This window comes from Mytilus edulis, chromosome 9, assembly GCF_963676685.1.
Source record: "Mytilus edulis chromosome 9, xbMytEdul2.2, whole genome shotgun sequence".
Classification (NCBI taxonomy): Eukaryota; Metazoa; Mollusca; class Bivalvia; order Mytilida; family Mytilidae; genus Mytilus; species Mytilus edulis.
The window spans coordinates 16,704,019-16,719,575 of NC_092352.1; the positions used below are offsets into that span (position 1 = coordinate 16,704,019).

General features: G+C 31.6%; 1 protein-coding gene across 2 annotated transcripts in view; it reads right to left on the reverse strand.

Moving 5' to 3' along the window:
• Positions 1 to 587: 587 nt before the first annotated feature.
• The window catches only part of LOC139487713 (broad substrate specificity ATP-binding cassette transporter ABCG2-like), a 31,302-nt gene continuing 16,332 nt past the window's right edge, over positions 588 to 15,557 (reverse strand). For both annotated transcript variants that reach the window (XM_071272731.1, XM_071272732.1), the window contains 10 exons: positions 13,195 to 13,255; positions 12,211 to 12,319; positions 10,413 to 10,478; positions 9,167 to 9,252; positions 7,732 to 7,821; positions 6,342 to 6,466; positions 5,903 to 6,057; positions 3,320 to 3,409; positions 2,509 to 2,564; positions 588 to 1,291 (listed from right to left, as the gene is read on the reverse strand). In XM_071272731.1, the coding sequence (XP_071128832.1) occupies positions 1,138 to 1,291; positions 2,509 to 2,564; positions 3,320 to 3,409; positions 5,903 to 6,057; positions 6,342 to 6,466; positions 7,732 to 7,821; positions 9,167 to 9,252; positions 10,413 to 10,478; positions 12,211 to 12,319; positions 13,195 to 13,255 (992 nt within the window). In that variant the 3' untranslated portion in view covers positions 588 to 1,137. The remainder of the gene's footprint in view (positions 1,292 to 2,508; positions 2,565 to 3,319; positions 3,410 to 5,902; positions 6,058 to 6,341; positions 6,467 to 7,731; positions 7,822 to 9,166; positions 9,253 to 10,412; positions 10,479 to 12,210; positions 12,320 to 13,194; positions 13,256 to 15,557) is intronic.

Below are 15,557 nucleotides of genomic sequence, written 5' to 3' on the forward strand. Positions count from 1 at the left end.
AAATAAGTAAACTATTGTCAATTTACCTTTTCAGGTTAGAACTTTTTGACTTTTAACTTTGACTTCCACAATGCTAATGTATACCATCGGCTGTAATATGTATTTTACAAATTGATGAATTTGGTTGAATGATACAAACTATAATAAGCAAACAGATAAAAAGACTGCTCAAGATGGCAGCACACAGATAAACAGACTGCTCAAGATGGCAGCAAACAGATAAACAGACTGCTCAAGATGGCAGCAAACAGATAAACAGACTGCTCAAGATGGTAGCACAAACAGATAAACAGACAGCTCAAGATGGCAGCACACAGATAAACAGACTGCTCAAGATGGCAGCAAACAGATAAACAGACTGCTCAAGATGGCAGCAAACAGATGGCAGCACAAACAGATAAACAGACTGCATAAGATGGCAGCACACACAATAAAGTCACAATTATTACAGATTTTACAATTTACCTCAAAATTTTAAGGGCTTTCATTTCCCAGCCAGATACTTTTAAACAAATTTGAGTAAAAAGCTGATTTATGGCTTCAAAAATAATGTCTAAAAACATACAGTGAAGGCGCTGGGTGGGTGGTATTCACTTTATAATAAGGTAAGCTGGACAGGTCAATTTTTAGCTAAAGAGGCCAATAAAGTTTGCAAGTTATCCATCCATTAAAGCATGATAGCTCTTTCTACTTCAATTAACTAATTCAAGAACTAGAAATTTTCAATTCTAAACCTAAGTTAGAATTAAAGATAGTTTTTCAGTATATGTACCTTTCATTAGGTCAAGTTAAAAATAAAACTTTATATGTTTTACCTAACTACAACACATGTAAAAACCAATAATCAATAATTACATATATACATTATTATTATGTATTATCTATACATGATTTGTTCATTTATTAGTGTAAGAACTGAAAACAAAGATGTTCAACATTTCTTAAAACACAAATCAAATCAAATTATTCTTTTTTCCCCAGCTAACTAGCCAAAAATAAAAAAAATCTCAAAATAAGCATAAGTTCCTTGATAGCTAAACCCCAACACTTATAAAGGGTCACAACTCTGTTTTCACAAAGAAACACATGGATTTGGTCCTTGCACTAATCTGTCATGTTTTCTCTACTATAAGATCTTTATCTTAATTTCTTCATTCTTCTCAGCTGGATGTATGTACCGGTCATGGAGATCACTGACATGGCCCCTAGTGCAACAATATTCTGCCAGAAATCCCAGCTTGTTTGATAAGGAATGTTCTGATCAATTAGGTAATCATTACCAGTCGCTGAGCTACAAACACAAATATAATTTTTTTCTTTGGTGAATTTACAAGGTAAAAAAAGCCACACATTCTGTATATCGTCGCTGGACTTCTAAAATGTCGTATATGACTTTTTTGGCTAAAAATACTTTTTGACACCAATGGTCTGGGCGGGAGGAAATCTTTGGTATTACAAAATAGCATACAGTTAGACCAATCAAAACGTTTGAAATAAGACATATTACAAAATTGCCAATGTCAGTTGTTTGTAAAAGTTTACTTCCAAAATGTTGTATGAAAACTTGAAAATCGTTGTATAGTGACTTTGGAAATGAAATATATGTACATTTCTTCATTTCTGTAAAAATAATTTAAGTTCTCGGATAATCGAAAAATGTCAAAGTTTTTATTTCACTGCTATTTACAAAAATGTTCAAGTTCACATACGATATTTTGGAAGCATGCATTTTGTCAAAATTTTCAAAGCCTGTTTATGAGATATTTTTTTCTTGAATTTTTTTTAATTTATAACATTTTAGAAGCCCAGCGACGATATGTTTTTATCCGCAGTATGGAGCATGTAATTCAGTGGTTTTTGTTAGTTGCAGCATAACATATTTGTTTCTCATTTATTATTTGGTATATATAAATCAGGCTGTTAGTTTTCTTGCTTTATATATTTTACATTTGTCATTTTAGTTTTTTTTTATAGCCTACTATGTGGTATGGATTTTATGGTGACCATTTGTTGCTTACTTCTACATCAATTAGTCTTTGGTGGAGAGGAGTCGTATTGGCAATCATACCAAATTTTCTTAATATTTATATATCTAATTTGTACCTTGTCATTTCATATCTATAGAAATATACATGTAAGCTTTCCAAACAGAAAATATAATAAATGATGAAGCATGTACATAATTTTTTTTTAAATAGGCTGCTACTTAAAAAAATGCACATTGACTTATGTTTTTGGGTCTTTAATTGTTTTTTGGGGTCTTTAATTGTTTTTTTGTCCATAAGGATATAAAAATTAACACCAGGGTATATGAAAAAGGTTAATTACTGTGAAAACCCTGAGCCAGCTTCCATAGGTAAATGCATAACTAGCTTTGTCAGGTGACTAAACATTTCGTCTCTGATTACAATATATTGCTTGATAAAGGTCTGAAGCCTCTAGTCAAGTTTTCCTTTACTATAGTTGGTTACACCTATAACCTAGCTACTTCTTTATTTTGTATCTTACCATGTAGCTGTGCCATTGGAAAAGGTCATGTCTTTTAGCTCATTTATATCTAATGCCTATAATACATACACATTTATTAAATAGGAAGTTAAAATTCTCTTACCAAAATAAATCACAAAAAATCTTATATATCAAGTTCCTATTCACAAACAGATCTTAAAATTATCTTTCTCTAAGAATGAGTCGAGGGCTTTCATTTTAAATTTGTGGATACATTTTATTCCTTGGATACCAATAATGCTTATGATAGTGCACCATAGTAAGAGCAGATTGTTCGATGACATTGTTAATGATGATTGACCTTGAATCATTCTTAAAGAATAAATCTTGGTTGCTGTATAGGGTTAGAATAACCTTTTTATATGGATGATAACTTGAACAAATTTCTTGCAAGTTAACATAATCCTATATCTAACATGTCAACTTCAATTAAATCTAACATGGAAAGTCTGTTAGTTTTATCCAGTTGCTCCTGTACTCATTTATATCAACTTACACAGACAGATATATAATCTTAGAAAAATAAAGGATTAGAGTTATCCAATCATGACACAAAATCTACAAAACAAAAAAGAAACAGCACTTGTATTGTTGTTTTTCATCTCGCAGTCACAGTGAACCTTCAACAAGGACCAAAGTCTCACTTCACTGCAAGTTTAAGAGAGCCCTTAGTGCCAGTTTGAACCGAAATCTTGCAAACTAACGGTGAGAAATTGAAGCATGAAAAGATCGTTAAAAATATATTTTATTCAACCTAGATGTTGTTCATTCTAATTAGTAAAACATAAAATAGTACATAATCAATACTTACGTTTAATCCATATCTAAATAAGCTGGCCCATTTCAGCCATCGTAACCATGATGGAACAGAGGATACATTTACTAGTAAACCACTGAATACCTGAGATGGAAACAGAAGTTCAGTAATAAGTATGTGTAAACCCCCTCATACCTCAAAACTCAGAACAAAAATAAAGTAGAGTGTAAATGTATGTGTAAAACATCTCAATGCAAGCAGAAAGAAGAGTTACAGTAATTATTTTGTGTGAACCCTTCAAAAATGAAGCATAATGAAAATAAGATTTCTACATATTTTTAGCACCTAAACTCACTGTTTTTTTTTGGAAGCTTAAGGGGTCGCGTTACTCAGTTTTTTAGTTTTCTTTATTTTGCTTTGAGTACTGTTGTTCTGTCATGGCATTGTCAGTTTGTTTTTGTGTACTGTTGTTCTGTCATGGCATTGTCAGTTTGTTTTTGTGTACTGTTGTTCTGTCATGGCATTGTCAGTTTGTTTTTGTGTACTGTTGTTCTGTTATGGCATTGTCAGTTTGTTTTGTGTACTGTTGTTCTGTCATGGCATTGTCAGTTTGTTTTGTGTACTGTTGTTCTGTCATGGCATTGTCAGTTTGTTTTGTGTACTGTTGTTCTGTCATGGCATTGTCAGTTTGCTTTGAGTACTGTTGTTCTGTCATGGCATTGTCAGTTTGTTTTGTGTACTGTTGTTCTGTCATGGCATTGTCAGTTTGTTTTGTGTACTGTTGTTCTGTCATGGCATTGTCAGTTTGTTTTGTGTACTGTTGTTCTGTCATGGCATTGTCAGTTTGCTTTGAGTACTGTTGTTCTGTCATGGCATTGTCAGTTTGTTTTTGTGTACTGTTGTTCTGTCATGGCATTGTCAGTTTGTTTTTGTGTACTGTTGTTCTGTCATGGCATTGTCAGTTTGTTTTGTGTACTGTTGTTCTGTCATGGCATTGTCAGTTTGTTTTTGTGTACTGTTGTTCTGTCATGGCATTGTCAGTTTGTTTTTGTGTACTGTTGTTCTGTCATGGCATTGTCAGTTTGTTTTTGTGTACTGTTGTTCTGTCATGGCATTGTCAGTTTGTTTTTGTGTACTGTTGTTCAGTCATGGCATTGTCAGTTTGTTTTTCAACTTACATGTTTGCATATCCCTTTGATATCTTCTGTATCTCTTAAATGAAGAGGATCATAAAACATTGTATTGTACAGCAGTATAATATTTCCCAAAGAAAGTAACCAAAAGTTAGGGTGCAATAAATTCTAATATTGCACTAGTGCAATAAATCTTCAATATTCATGATGTCATCAACGTCAAAATCTTAGTTTAAACCAATTTTTACTTTTAAATATTATATTGCTATACAATAAAAGGGTTATTGCATGAATATTGGGAAATATCGTCCCTCGTAGAACATATATTGCACTCGCAAGCTTGTGCAATATAAAATTCTACTCGGGACAATATTCCCCAATATCTTGACAATATTCCCCAATATTCATGCAATAACCCTATAATATTATTAATTCTTATATTTTAACAAATTTGATTCCTTTAGGGATAGTCACATGTTAAACTATATTTTCGAAGGTAGAGAGAAAACGGCGGATAGCAAAAAGCATATTGACCGGCAAAAAGCATATTGCATGGTTATTTTTAGAATATCTAAAAACCGATATACTTTGTGACGTCATGTAATGAATTTCAGGATATTGTTTAACGTTTTGAAACAAATGATATCTGTGATCGATTATTAGGGGGAAAAAAAATCTTCAAATACATAAGATGTCAAAAAAAAAAATGAAATAACAACTAATATGTTGTTATTGTCAAGGAGACAATGTAATATCTGTAAAGTTCCCACAAACCTAAATGACGATTTTGATACAAACATGGTCGGAAATTAATAATATAACAAATATAGCCTTTGTATGAGGTCAATACACTTCTTTCAGGTCAATATATCCTTGTATCGACCTCATACAAAGGCTATATTTGTATAGTATTGTGAAAGTAAATGTTAATTGGTCTAATATCATAACAATGTGTCAATTATTAACACTTTGTATTTGGAACTTTGATTACCTTTCTTAGAGATTATGAAACTGTCACAGGACAGTTAGAATGATTTGAATACGCTCTCAAGTAACAAGTACCGGAAGAGATAAAAAATTATTTTTATGAAATTACAAGCCACTAAATTTAAAATCAATCCTTTAACCTCTTGAAAAATTGCTGTTTTATTGACTTGGTAAAAATTGAATATTGCTGATGGAGAAGGCGACTTACAGCGAGTATCATAAACAGCAGGGCGACCTGTTTTCACTTTTGAGGGTCTGGCAAAGCAAAGTGACGGTTGGGAAAGCGACTTTCATAGCCCTTATCGCCTAGTAGCGTGAGCCCTGGTCTTTGCTCATTGTTGAAAGCTGTATGGTGACCTATAGTTGTTAATTTCTGTGTCATTTGGTCTCTTGTGGAGAGTTGTCTCATTGGCAATCATACCACATCTTCTTTTTTATATTCACCTAAAGAGCAAGTTACTCTTCTTGCCAATCAAATTAAACATAGGCAACAAAAAATATAAATGTGAAATATTACCATCATAAAGACATATGTGAGAGCAATACACAAGTTAGCAACAGCAAATATTGAAACAGTAGCACTGAAGAAGAAAGCTATTCCTGATGCAGACATGGCTACTAAAAACAATGACAGGACATACAGGAAAAAGTTCTCTGCTGCTAGTCGTAAGCCTGAAAAATAAGGTTGAAATTATACAAATTATTGAAAAATGTTATACTGTAAGCACAAACATTTTTATGATGTTTTTTTTATTGCAAAAATTGTAACAGAATATTTTAAAGCATCATCAAATAAAACCATCTGAAATATTGATAGCTTTATTTGCATGTATCGTTTATAATAATAACAAAAATCTTTTAAATGCTTTAAATTCTCAAAATTTTAGAATAAATTCACTATAAATCAAAAACACACACATTTCACTCAAAGTATCAAAATAGGTATTCTACCTTACCCAACATAAAATATGTGACAGCTGAAAACAGAATAACTGGAATCAGTCTCATAGGTATTACATCACAGATTATCTTGGAGAAAAAGTAGGCAGACACTCTGTAAAATCCACTCACATTCTCATGCCTAAAAATAGCATTGTTACAAAGTTTTTATATTTTCAAGTAAATGTAAAAAAGCTAAATGTACTGCTGCCATGCATTTCAAGGTTTAATCAGTTACATTCCATGTTATTTATTAAGTTTTAAAGAAATACTAAGCTAAAATTGGATCTAACCAATGAGAAAAGTTAAATGTAACTAGATATCATTGAGATGGGAGCCATCTCTGTGGGCCCCGCTGTGAATAATGTGCATTAAAAAATTGTATCTTTACCATAGGACATGGGTTTGTCAACTGAAACCAAAGTTTTTGACCTTGACCTTTGACCTAGGAAGTTGCACATAAATTATGACACACCCTTTGGTGTTGGTTTATATACATGTCAAGTATAAACTTTATAATGATAACGGTTCTCAAGATATAGTGCGGACACGATCTTTACCATAGGACATGGGGTTGTCAACTGAAACCAAAGTTTTTGACCTTGACCTTTGACCTAGGAAGTTGTACATAAATTATGACATACCCTCTGATATTGGTTTATATACATTTCAGGTATAAACTTCAAAATGATAACGGTTCTCAAGATATAGAGCGGACACAATCTTTACCATAGGACATGGGGTTGTCAACTGAAACCAAAGTTTTTGACCTTGAACTTTGCCCTAGGCAGTCGTTCATAAATTATGACACACCCTCTGGTGTTGGTTCATATACATGTCAAGTATAAACTTTGAATTCATAACGGTTCTCAAGATATAGAGCGGACACGATCTTCACCACAGGACACAGGGTTGTCAACTGAAACCAGTTTTTTTACCTTGACCTCTGACCTAGGAAGTTGCACATACATCATGACACGCCCTCTGGTGGTGGTTAATAAACATGTAAAGTATAAAGTATGAAATCATAATGGTTCTCTAGATATGAAGCGGACACAAAAGTGTTACGGACGGACGGACAGACTGATCACTATACGGTACCCGCCTTAAGGCGGGACCCTAATAAACCGGGGATACACATGTATCATATTTCTATTTAATGCTTGTGTTTTTCCTAATGGTAAAATTATTTTTGTTTAATAGGATATGTGTAAAAATTGTTGTTTAGTTGGATATGTGTAAACAGTGCTGTTTCAATGGGATAGGATGTGTGTAAAATTGTAGATTAATGGGATTTGTGTATATTTAAAAACTGTTGTTTAGTGGAATGAGCTTACACATGGTTGTTTAATGGGATATGTGTATACATCTGTGTTCAATGGATGTGTGTGAAATAAAATTACATACATGAATATGGATCTCTCTTTGATAAACAATTCTACTGCCGATAAATTTCCAAATACTTGATTCATTATAATGAAGAAAAAGGCTCCAACTCTAGAAGATAGAGAAAAATTCAGTTAATACATTTATGAAGATATTCAAATACCTAATAGTAAATGATATGTGTATTTAATAGGGATGTCAAAAGATCTGAAATTTAATACTCAGGTACTCAGTCATGATACTCGCGAGTACTAGGGTACTTGAAGATAAATCTTTAACGTCCAGTGAAAAGTTTTGATTTTGTTGGGATGTGGTATTTTGGTTATTACCTTTCATAAACTTAATTATAATATGATGACATCGCTTAACATGTTGACAAATAACATACGTATTATTGCAGAACTCAAACTGTATGACTAAAAAATATAACTTGATTCTTGGTTATGTGTATCGCTAGTCCTTTTTTGTGTCAATAGAACAGTGAATAACGCACTACCGTTTCTAAAAAGTAAACAGTAACCTATCATAAAAGCAATTATTGTTTGTGTGTTAACGAACGAAATCAGAAAAATAACCATCAATATATAAAGTCCAACTTGAAAGACAATTCATGTTCCCTGTGGAGTTTTTTTATATATATATTATGACTTGTCTCATAATATTGGACTTCAAAATACTTATTTGAAACGATATTTAATCATACATTCAACATAAAAAAAGATTCAAATAAACATGTATTACATTAAATTTAGATCTCGTACCAACCACTTTTACAAAATGTCTTGATTAACAAACAAAGCCCATAGTAATTATAAAAAAAAACCACTTAGTTTATGGCTTGTGAGTTATTAATTCAAGAAAGTGTAAATCCGTGTACAAAGACTGTTACACATGTCTGATTAGTTACCGCAGGGCACATTGATTTTGTTTTTGTTCAGAAATATGATGTGATCCACAAAGAAAGATGTTTCTAAGATTTGTTATAAGTCCTGCACAAGAAAAAATCCTCTTTGACGAAACTGGCTATGATGGTACTACTTAAACACGTTTTGCATTTATAGGTAAACCTGAGACTAAGTAAAAGCTACAAACACATAGGAGTAAGGACAAACAAATTTACATTGTGAACAAATATTTTTTTGTTATTGGTACTACAAGGGATATTTCAAAGGGAGATAAAGTCAAAGGAAATATCTCAAGATTTATAAAAGACAAACGAGTACATTCAAGTACTTAATTTGTACTCAAGTTTTTCGACCTTCCATGTGAGTACTCGACTTGAGTACTACTTCGTTGCCATTCCTATTATTTAGATATACTAAAAAGCATGGTATAAAGTGAGTATTTTCAAATCAACACAATTCTATTGTCCTATTTGAGGAATGACTTTAATATTTTTTCTGAATTTTTGAAAGAACAAAAAAAAAGTGGTGCAGTTACTAGATATCTACTATACCTGTTCTGGATTCCTGTTACACAATCTTTCTCTAGCTGCCAGTAAATAGCACCAACTATCAGTCCAAATATTATCAACACTAACCACTGTAAAACAAAATCTGAAAATTTTAAATCTTCCGAATAAATTACCTTACAAAGTTTCTATCTAAAGACAAACATGGAAATGCCAGTTAATAGTCAATCATATGTTTATGAACACTACTAGCTGAATTGGTGAAACAGTGAAATTGGAAGTCTACGCTTACATTTGAATGTATCATTAAGGTAAAGTAGATTCACAGTACAGTGAGTATACCGCAATCTTGGATTGTACAATAGCAGTACAAAATCAAAATAGTTCTTTGCCTTAATCTGCAAATTTTGAGTCAGATTTGCAATATAAGTGTAAGAATGTTAATTTGTACAAAGAAAACAAAGTGATTTATTGCATTATTTAAAATATTTAAATAAATGACAAATATTTCTGTTATTATGAATCAATTTATCAACTTAGCCATTTAAGGGGAGATAACTCTTAAAGTAAAAATTTAATACTGGAATGATGATTTTTTTTTTACTTGTAGCAAGAAAACAAGTTAGGTGATCCAATATTTTCTTAAATCATGTTATTAAAGCTGTCCTCTCATATTTAATTTCAAAATTCTGTATCATAGATTTCTTTTATTCACAAAAATATGTTTTTTTTCATGAACAATCTTTCCAAACATGAGCAATTTAGCATGACTTGGTGACCCATACTATTTTTTTTATTATATTATTGTTTTTGAAAAAAGGATAGTAAATCTTCATTTTGGCAAAGTATAAGAAAATTCTATCTGAGGAAATATATACCTATGATCCCCCTTAAGTAATTTAACAGTATATGTATTTAAGCACCAATAATGATGATGATGAAGGGTTTGTGTTTATTTTTAAGGACAACTATTATAGGTTGCACTTAGTAAATACAGTTGTTTCACAAACCACACCTCTTTTGGGGTATAATATTCATAGATATTTGGTTTTGTTTACATACTGGTTCCAAGATATGATCTCCATGTTTTATCAAATAAAGACATAACTTGGGAATGTTACCAGTATTAATGAACATACGCCAAAGTGTAGGAATGGGTAGTACAGAATTTTAATATAAAACTCTTAGAAGTTCAGGGCATGTAAATCTTTCACTAGCTTAAAAATAACACCAAATTTCAAATGGAAACATTGACACAGATAGCAAATGTCATCTTTTCAAACAATCTTACCTGCATAACTGACAGCTGTGGATTTCTCAGCAAATTAAGTATTGTTCTGCCAGATACAGCTCTAAACTGAAAAAAAATAATGACATCCCCTTTGGTTAAATTAGCCATATTTTTAACATGTGATTGCTTTGATAGTAATAAATATATGTAACCAAGAGCTCCAAATATGGTTTTAGGGATTATATTGATTGAGGGTTGATACAGTGTGTAATGTTGAATAAGCTATATGAATGAATGAATGAATGTCTCCTGTATGTAAATGACAGATGCATGTTAGTACAGTATTGCATTACAGCCAGCCAAATAGGTTTGCAATGCAGTTATGGTGTAGATAGATAAGTTCCCTTATTCCATCATTCATATAAATGCACCTTTGAAATATTTCTGTTTATAGTTTGTAGCATAAAATGACGTCTGCTTTAGTTTAGATCAATTTGAAGAAAGTATATTATATCAATAAGATAACCAAGTTAAACAAAGAAGAGGTTGTGCCATTTATTTTTGGCCTTTAATATGAAACCACATTTCATTTTGTTGAATCTTCCATTTAAAATTGAACTATAAAAAATATGGATATGGTAACGGCACAGATTGAATATTCAAAGGTGTCAGTATTCACCTCAAAAACTAACAAAATCTTTGAATAGACTTATTAAGAAGGGATATAGTTACGATAATGTTGTCAGGTCATTAAAGATTGCATATTTTGGCGTTAATATTGATTCACTTATAGGGTCTTTGCATCGGAACTAAACACATTTATTCAAAAACCAGTTGTTGGCATGACACGGGTTATGTTCTTCTCATATATGTTATGATGGTATGATACAAAACCCCTAATGGGAAGGATTGTGCCTGATGTTCATATGATGAAATCATAATCTTTCAGTCAGTTTAATTGAAGTCTGGAGCTGGCATGTCAGTTAACTGCTAGTAGTCTGTTGTTATTTATGTATTATTGTCATTTTGTTTATTTTCTTTGGTTACTTCTTCTGACACCAGACTCAGACTTCTCTTGAACTGAATTTTAATGTGCGTATTGTTATGCGTTTACTTTTCTACATTGGCTAGAGGTATAGGGGGGGGGATGGTTGAGGTCTCACAAACATGTTTAACCCCGCTGCATTTTTGCGCCTGTCCCAAGTCAGGAGCCTCTGGCCTTTGTTAGTCTTGTATTATTTTAATTTTAGTTTCTTGTGTACAATTTGGAAATTAGTATGGCGTTCATTATCACTGAACTAGTATATATTTGTTTAGGGGCCATCTGAAGGACGGCTCCGGGTGCGGGAATTTCTCGCTACATTGAAGACCTGTTGGTGACCTTCTGCTGTTTTTTTTTTCTATGGTCGGGTTGTTGTCTCTTTGGCACATTCCCCATTTCCATTCTCAATTTTATGACTTATTTTTTTATACATGGATTGTACTGTGTAAAGACCTTTTAAATTCCCCTTTTCAAAAGAAGGACTACGGGTAATCTCATTGTTTGGACACCAAAATGAAAATAATGTTACGTCATTGGATGGATAAAACTGTTTTAAACCATTCACAACATTTTGGTGTAAGCTTTTGAAAATATTACCCAGAATGCATTAGATTCTGAAACAGCTAAATTAGCATATTTGAATTTGACAAAATCCAAAATTTTGAATGGAATTTTCTTAGTCAATCTAGAATTAACAGATTTGGAAATGCTTTTCAGATGGAACATAAGAAAAGAGGAAAATCTTTCATGCATGTTCAGTGCGACATATGAAAAAGCAAATCAATGAATCTTACTCTTTATAATACAACAATATACCTGTGTGAAAGCTGACGTTGCATATTCTATTTTAGGTAAAACCTTAACAGTATTGGTCTCTACGGCATGCTGATACTGTTGTAAGATAGGATTCATCTGATTTTGTAATCTGTCAATAAATATAATTAGTTATCTCCCTAGGCATGCACAAATTTATAACCAATGTAAAAACATTCACTTACATACACACTAAAGACTGTTATTTTTTTAGTATACACTAAAGACTGTTATTCTTTTAGTATTCATAAATAAGATGCATTCATGCATAGTATGACTACAGGTACAGTGATTAGAGTCAAAGCAGTGTTTATGACATTGTACATTTTATCTAAATACAAATCAGCTAATCAAACAATTCAGTATTAATCTACAGCAGGGCTGCCAAGTCCAGACTTATGGATTTTCATGCTTAATAATGGTGACATTTTTCTTTGATCTACTGTTGATTCTCTTTCATTTTTACATTTTTCATGATTTTAGCCAAATCTCACAGATGTGCTTTCATGAAAGGTTGGCAGAACTGCTATACTTGTAACTACATTATACTACAAAAGAGTAAAAACCCATAATAAAGGCAGTTAAGCAAATTGTGAAGACAAAACACAAGAACAGTTACAATATTTTCATATGATTGATGGTAATGAATATCATGCAATTTTACAGGGAAGATTCCTATCTGACAATCTTACTGGAGAACCATAACAAACAGCTGTGCAACTGCAAAGACCACATGATAGACCGGTATTTATAAGGGGATTTCCCTTGAAGTTCAGTACTTTTATTACTTTATTTTGTACAGATTGATAGACTACATGTACATAGTACCATAATATGTCTCCTTTGGGCGTATAAAAGACAATTACAATTATTGTCAACATTTTCTCATCTAGCAATGCAACTCTTTAAGGTATTTGTTTCTTTTTGAATTTGCTGTTTTTTCCTGAATATTCTATGTTTTCCAAATAATTCTTATAGATTCTATACCTTGAATTTAAAGTTGACTTCTGAAATGATGATACCAATTTTGTATGTACTTCTTCAATGTCTGTAAAAATACTGGGTATAATTAGTTCAAACAGTTTAAATCATTCATAAGTACATTTATATATTCTTTCAGCAGGGTGACTTAAGTATTTCATTCAAGTTTAAGACACTGTATTGAAAGTTTCTTCCAAAATTACAAAAAAGTTTTAAAACTTGAACACTGAATTATTACACTACGTATTTGAATAAAGCTACCTTTTAACACTGCAATAAATTTTGAGATTTTAACCACTTTTCCTGTGAACTTAGGCCAAATAAATGTATATATGTGGTTCCATTCACCCGACCGACCCTACTGAACTGTTCCACATTTTTGTCCAAATAAAATATATATGAATTAAAAAAAAATAAAAAAATTGCTGAACTTCCAACCCTATGTTTTTAAAAGATGTCACTACAACTGCACATATACTTTTATTTGGCCTTAAAAGCAAACTGAAAACTATATGTCTTTTGGAGTTTTTGTTATGTTTGTTGTTTGGTTGCTGTCTCATTGCCATATACCAAACACCTCCTTTTATTCATGTATGTATAGCTGTATTTTTATTACTGAACTTTTAATCAATTCTTATAATGAAAAAGAGGTGGTAAAATTTACTAAAAAACTGTGGACATTTAAAAAAATTTCATTTGGCAAATATTTTTTTTAAGTAGAAAACAAAATGAAAAATTTGACAAAAATTAATGATTGTTAAAGAAATAACAATATATTATGTCCAATCAAAGCAAGTCCAAGCTTAAAATATCATTTTCTAAGAATATGAATTAGAAAAATCTAGGGAAATAAGAATCATCAATGGCCAAGAGCTTGAAAAAAGCATAAGAATATGTGATGCTATTCAATACACAAAAGCAGTCAAAGAATCATGTGAAAGCTATAGTCATCAAACTAAAAGCTCAGTATTTAATATTCATATCCAGTTTCAAGATTTTCAATTTTTTTTATAAAGTGTCTTCATAGCCAAACATGATAAATGCTTATCATTAAAGGGAAACTTCGCAAAAAAATCAAAAATTGATATTATGTCCATTCTGTATAAAAATGCTCAAATTTATAGATATTAAAGTGTTATTCCGCTAAATAAGAGATCACCATCGATTTTAAATTTTGAGTATCAGTTCTCTGCTCTCCGCCATCTTGTCACCTTCTCCGATGAAAAATCCCGATATGTCTATAAACCACAAAGGAACAAAACTACAGTAAACGATGTAGTCGTAATTGCGTGTCGATATCTTGTCAATCGTACGGTTGTTTTATCTGACTGACTAACTTGATACGGAAAATGGTCTTATATTTTTAAATAACCATATAGTCTGTTATTTTTAAACTGATAATATTGTAATTAGTTAAAAAGTCAAAGTTCAAATCATAAATAAGTGTTCCGTGGAAATTGTTTTCGAAAATCTAATTCGTTCATAATTCTTTCAAGTAATAAACTTTATTTAAATAAATTCGGATCTTCCCTCATCTGATCACCAGCATGGCTAAAGGTATTACTCCCAAAGGTATTGGAAGGGGTGTAAGGTGACACGTCCAGGTATTCAATCGATTTCCTGTCCGGCTGGCTTGCAAGTTCATGCATCGTTTCACTTCTGTAGGTATTGATCAGTGTACACGACCGTTACTTATAACTTTCCATTTTGAACTATCAGGTGCATGTATAATATACATTTTTGTCTTGCGTGTCCGAAAGTGATATTTATACTAGTCATTACTGAACTCATACGCTTGTTTATAAATAACATTTCTGGTGTAAAGAAAATTATCTATAAAAAAAAAATTAATACAAAAAAAAAAATTGAAGAAATACAAATCTATTTACATATTTTTCCAAGGGTTAATTTGGGAAAATGTAATATATACTCATTGTCAATAGTTTAGGACAGATTGGAACATACCAGAATTATTGATTTAAAAAAATGTGCGCACTTGTCAACGATTCGTGTATACATACGCCTGGGTAGAAAGTTACGGAACTATAGTCAGTAGCGCAATTTAAAATATGTATACATGTATACATTGAACATAAGAAAGAAACATACATTTTGTGTAAATTGTGGTAAAAGTTTTGTAAATTATTATAGACTAGTCCACGTATGCCAACAGTATGTAATCAACGAATTCGATAGACTATTGTATACCAAAATAAGAAGAAGAAAAAAAAGAAACAATTTGATTTAAATACAGGTCAATTTATAACTTGCTTTGGTTCATCGAAGTTAAGAACATAGTAAACTCACAGATTTATATATCAATTAGATTGTTCTCGAATAAAGGACGAAATTTGTCATCATCACAATTG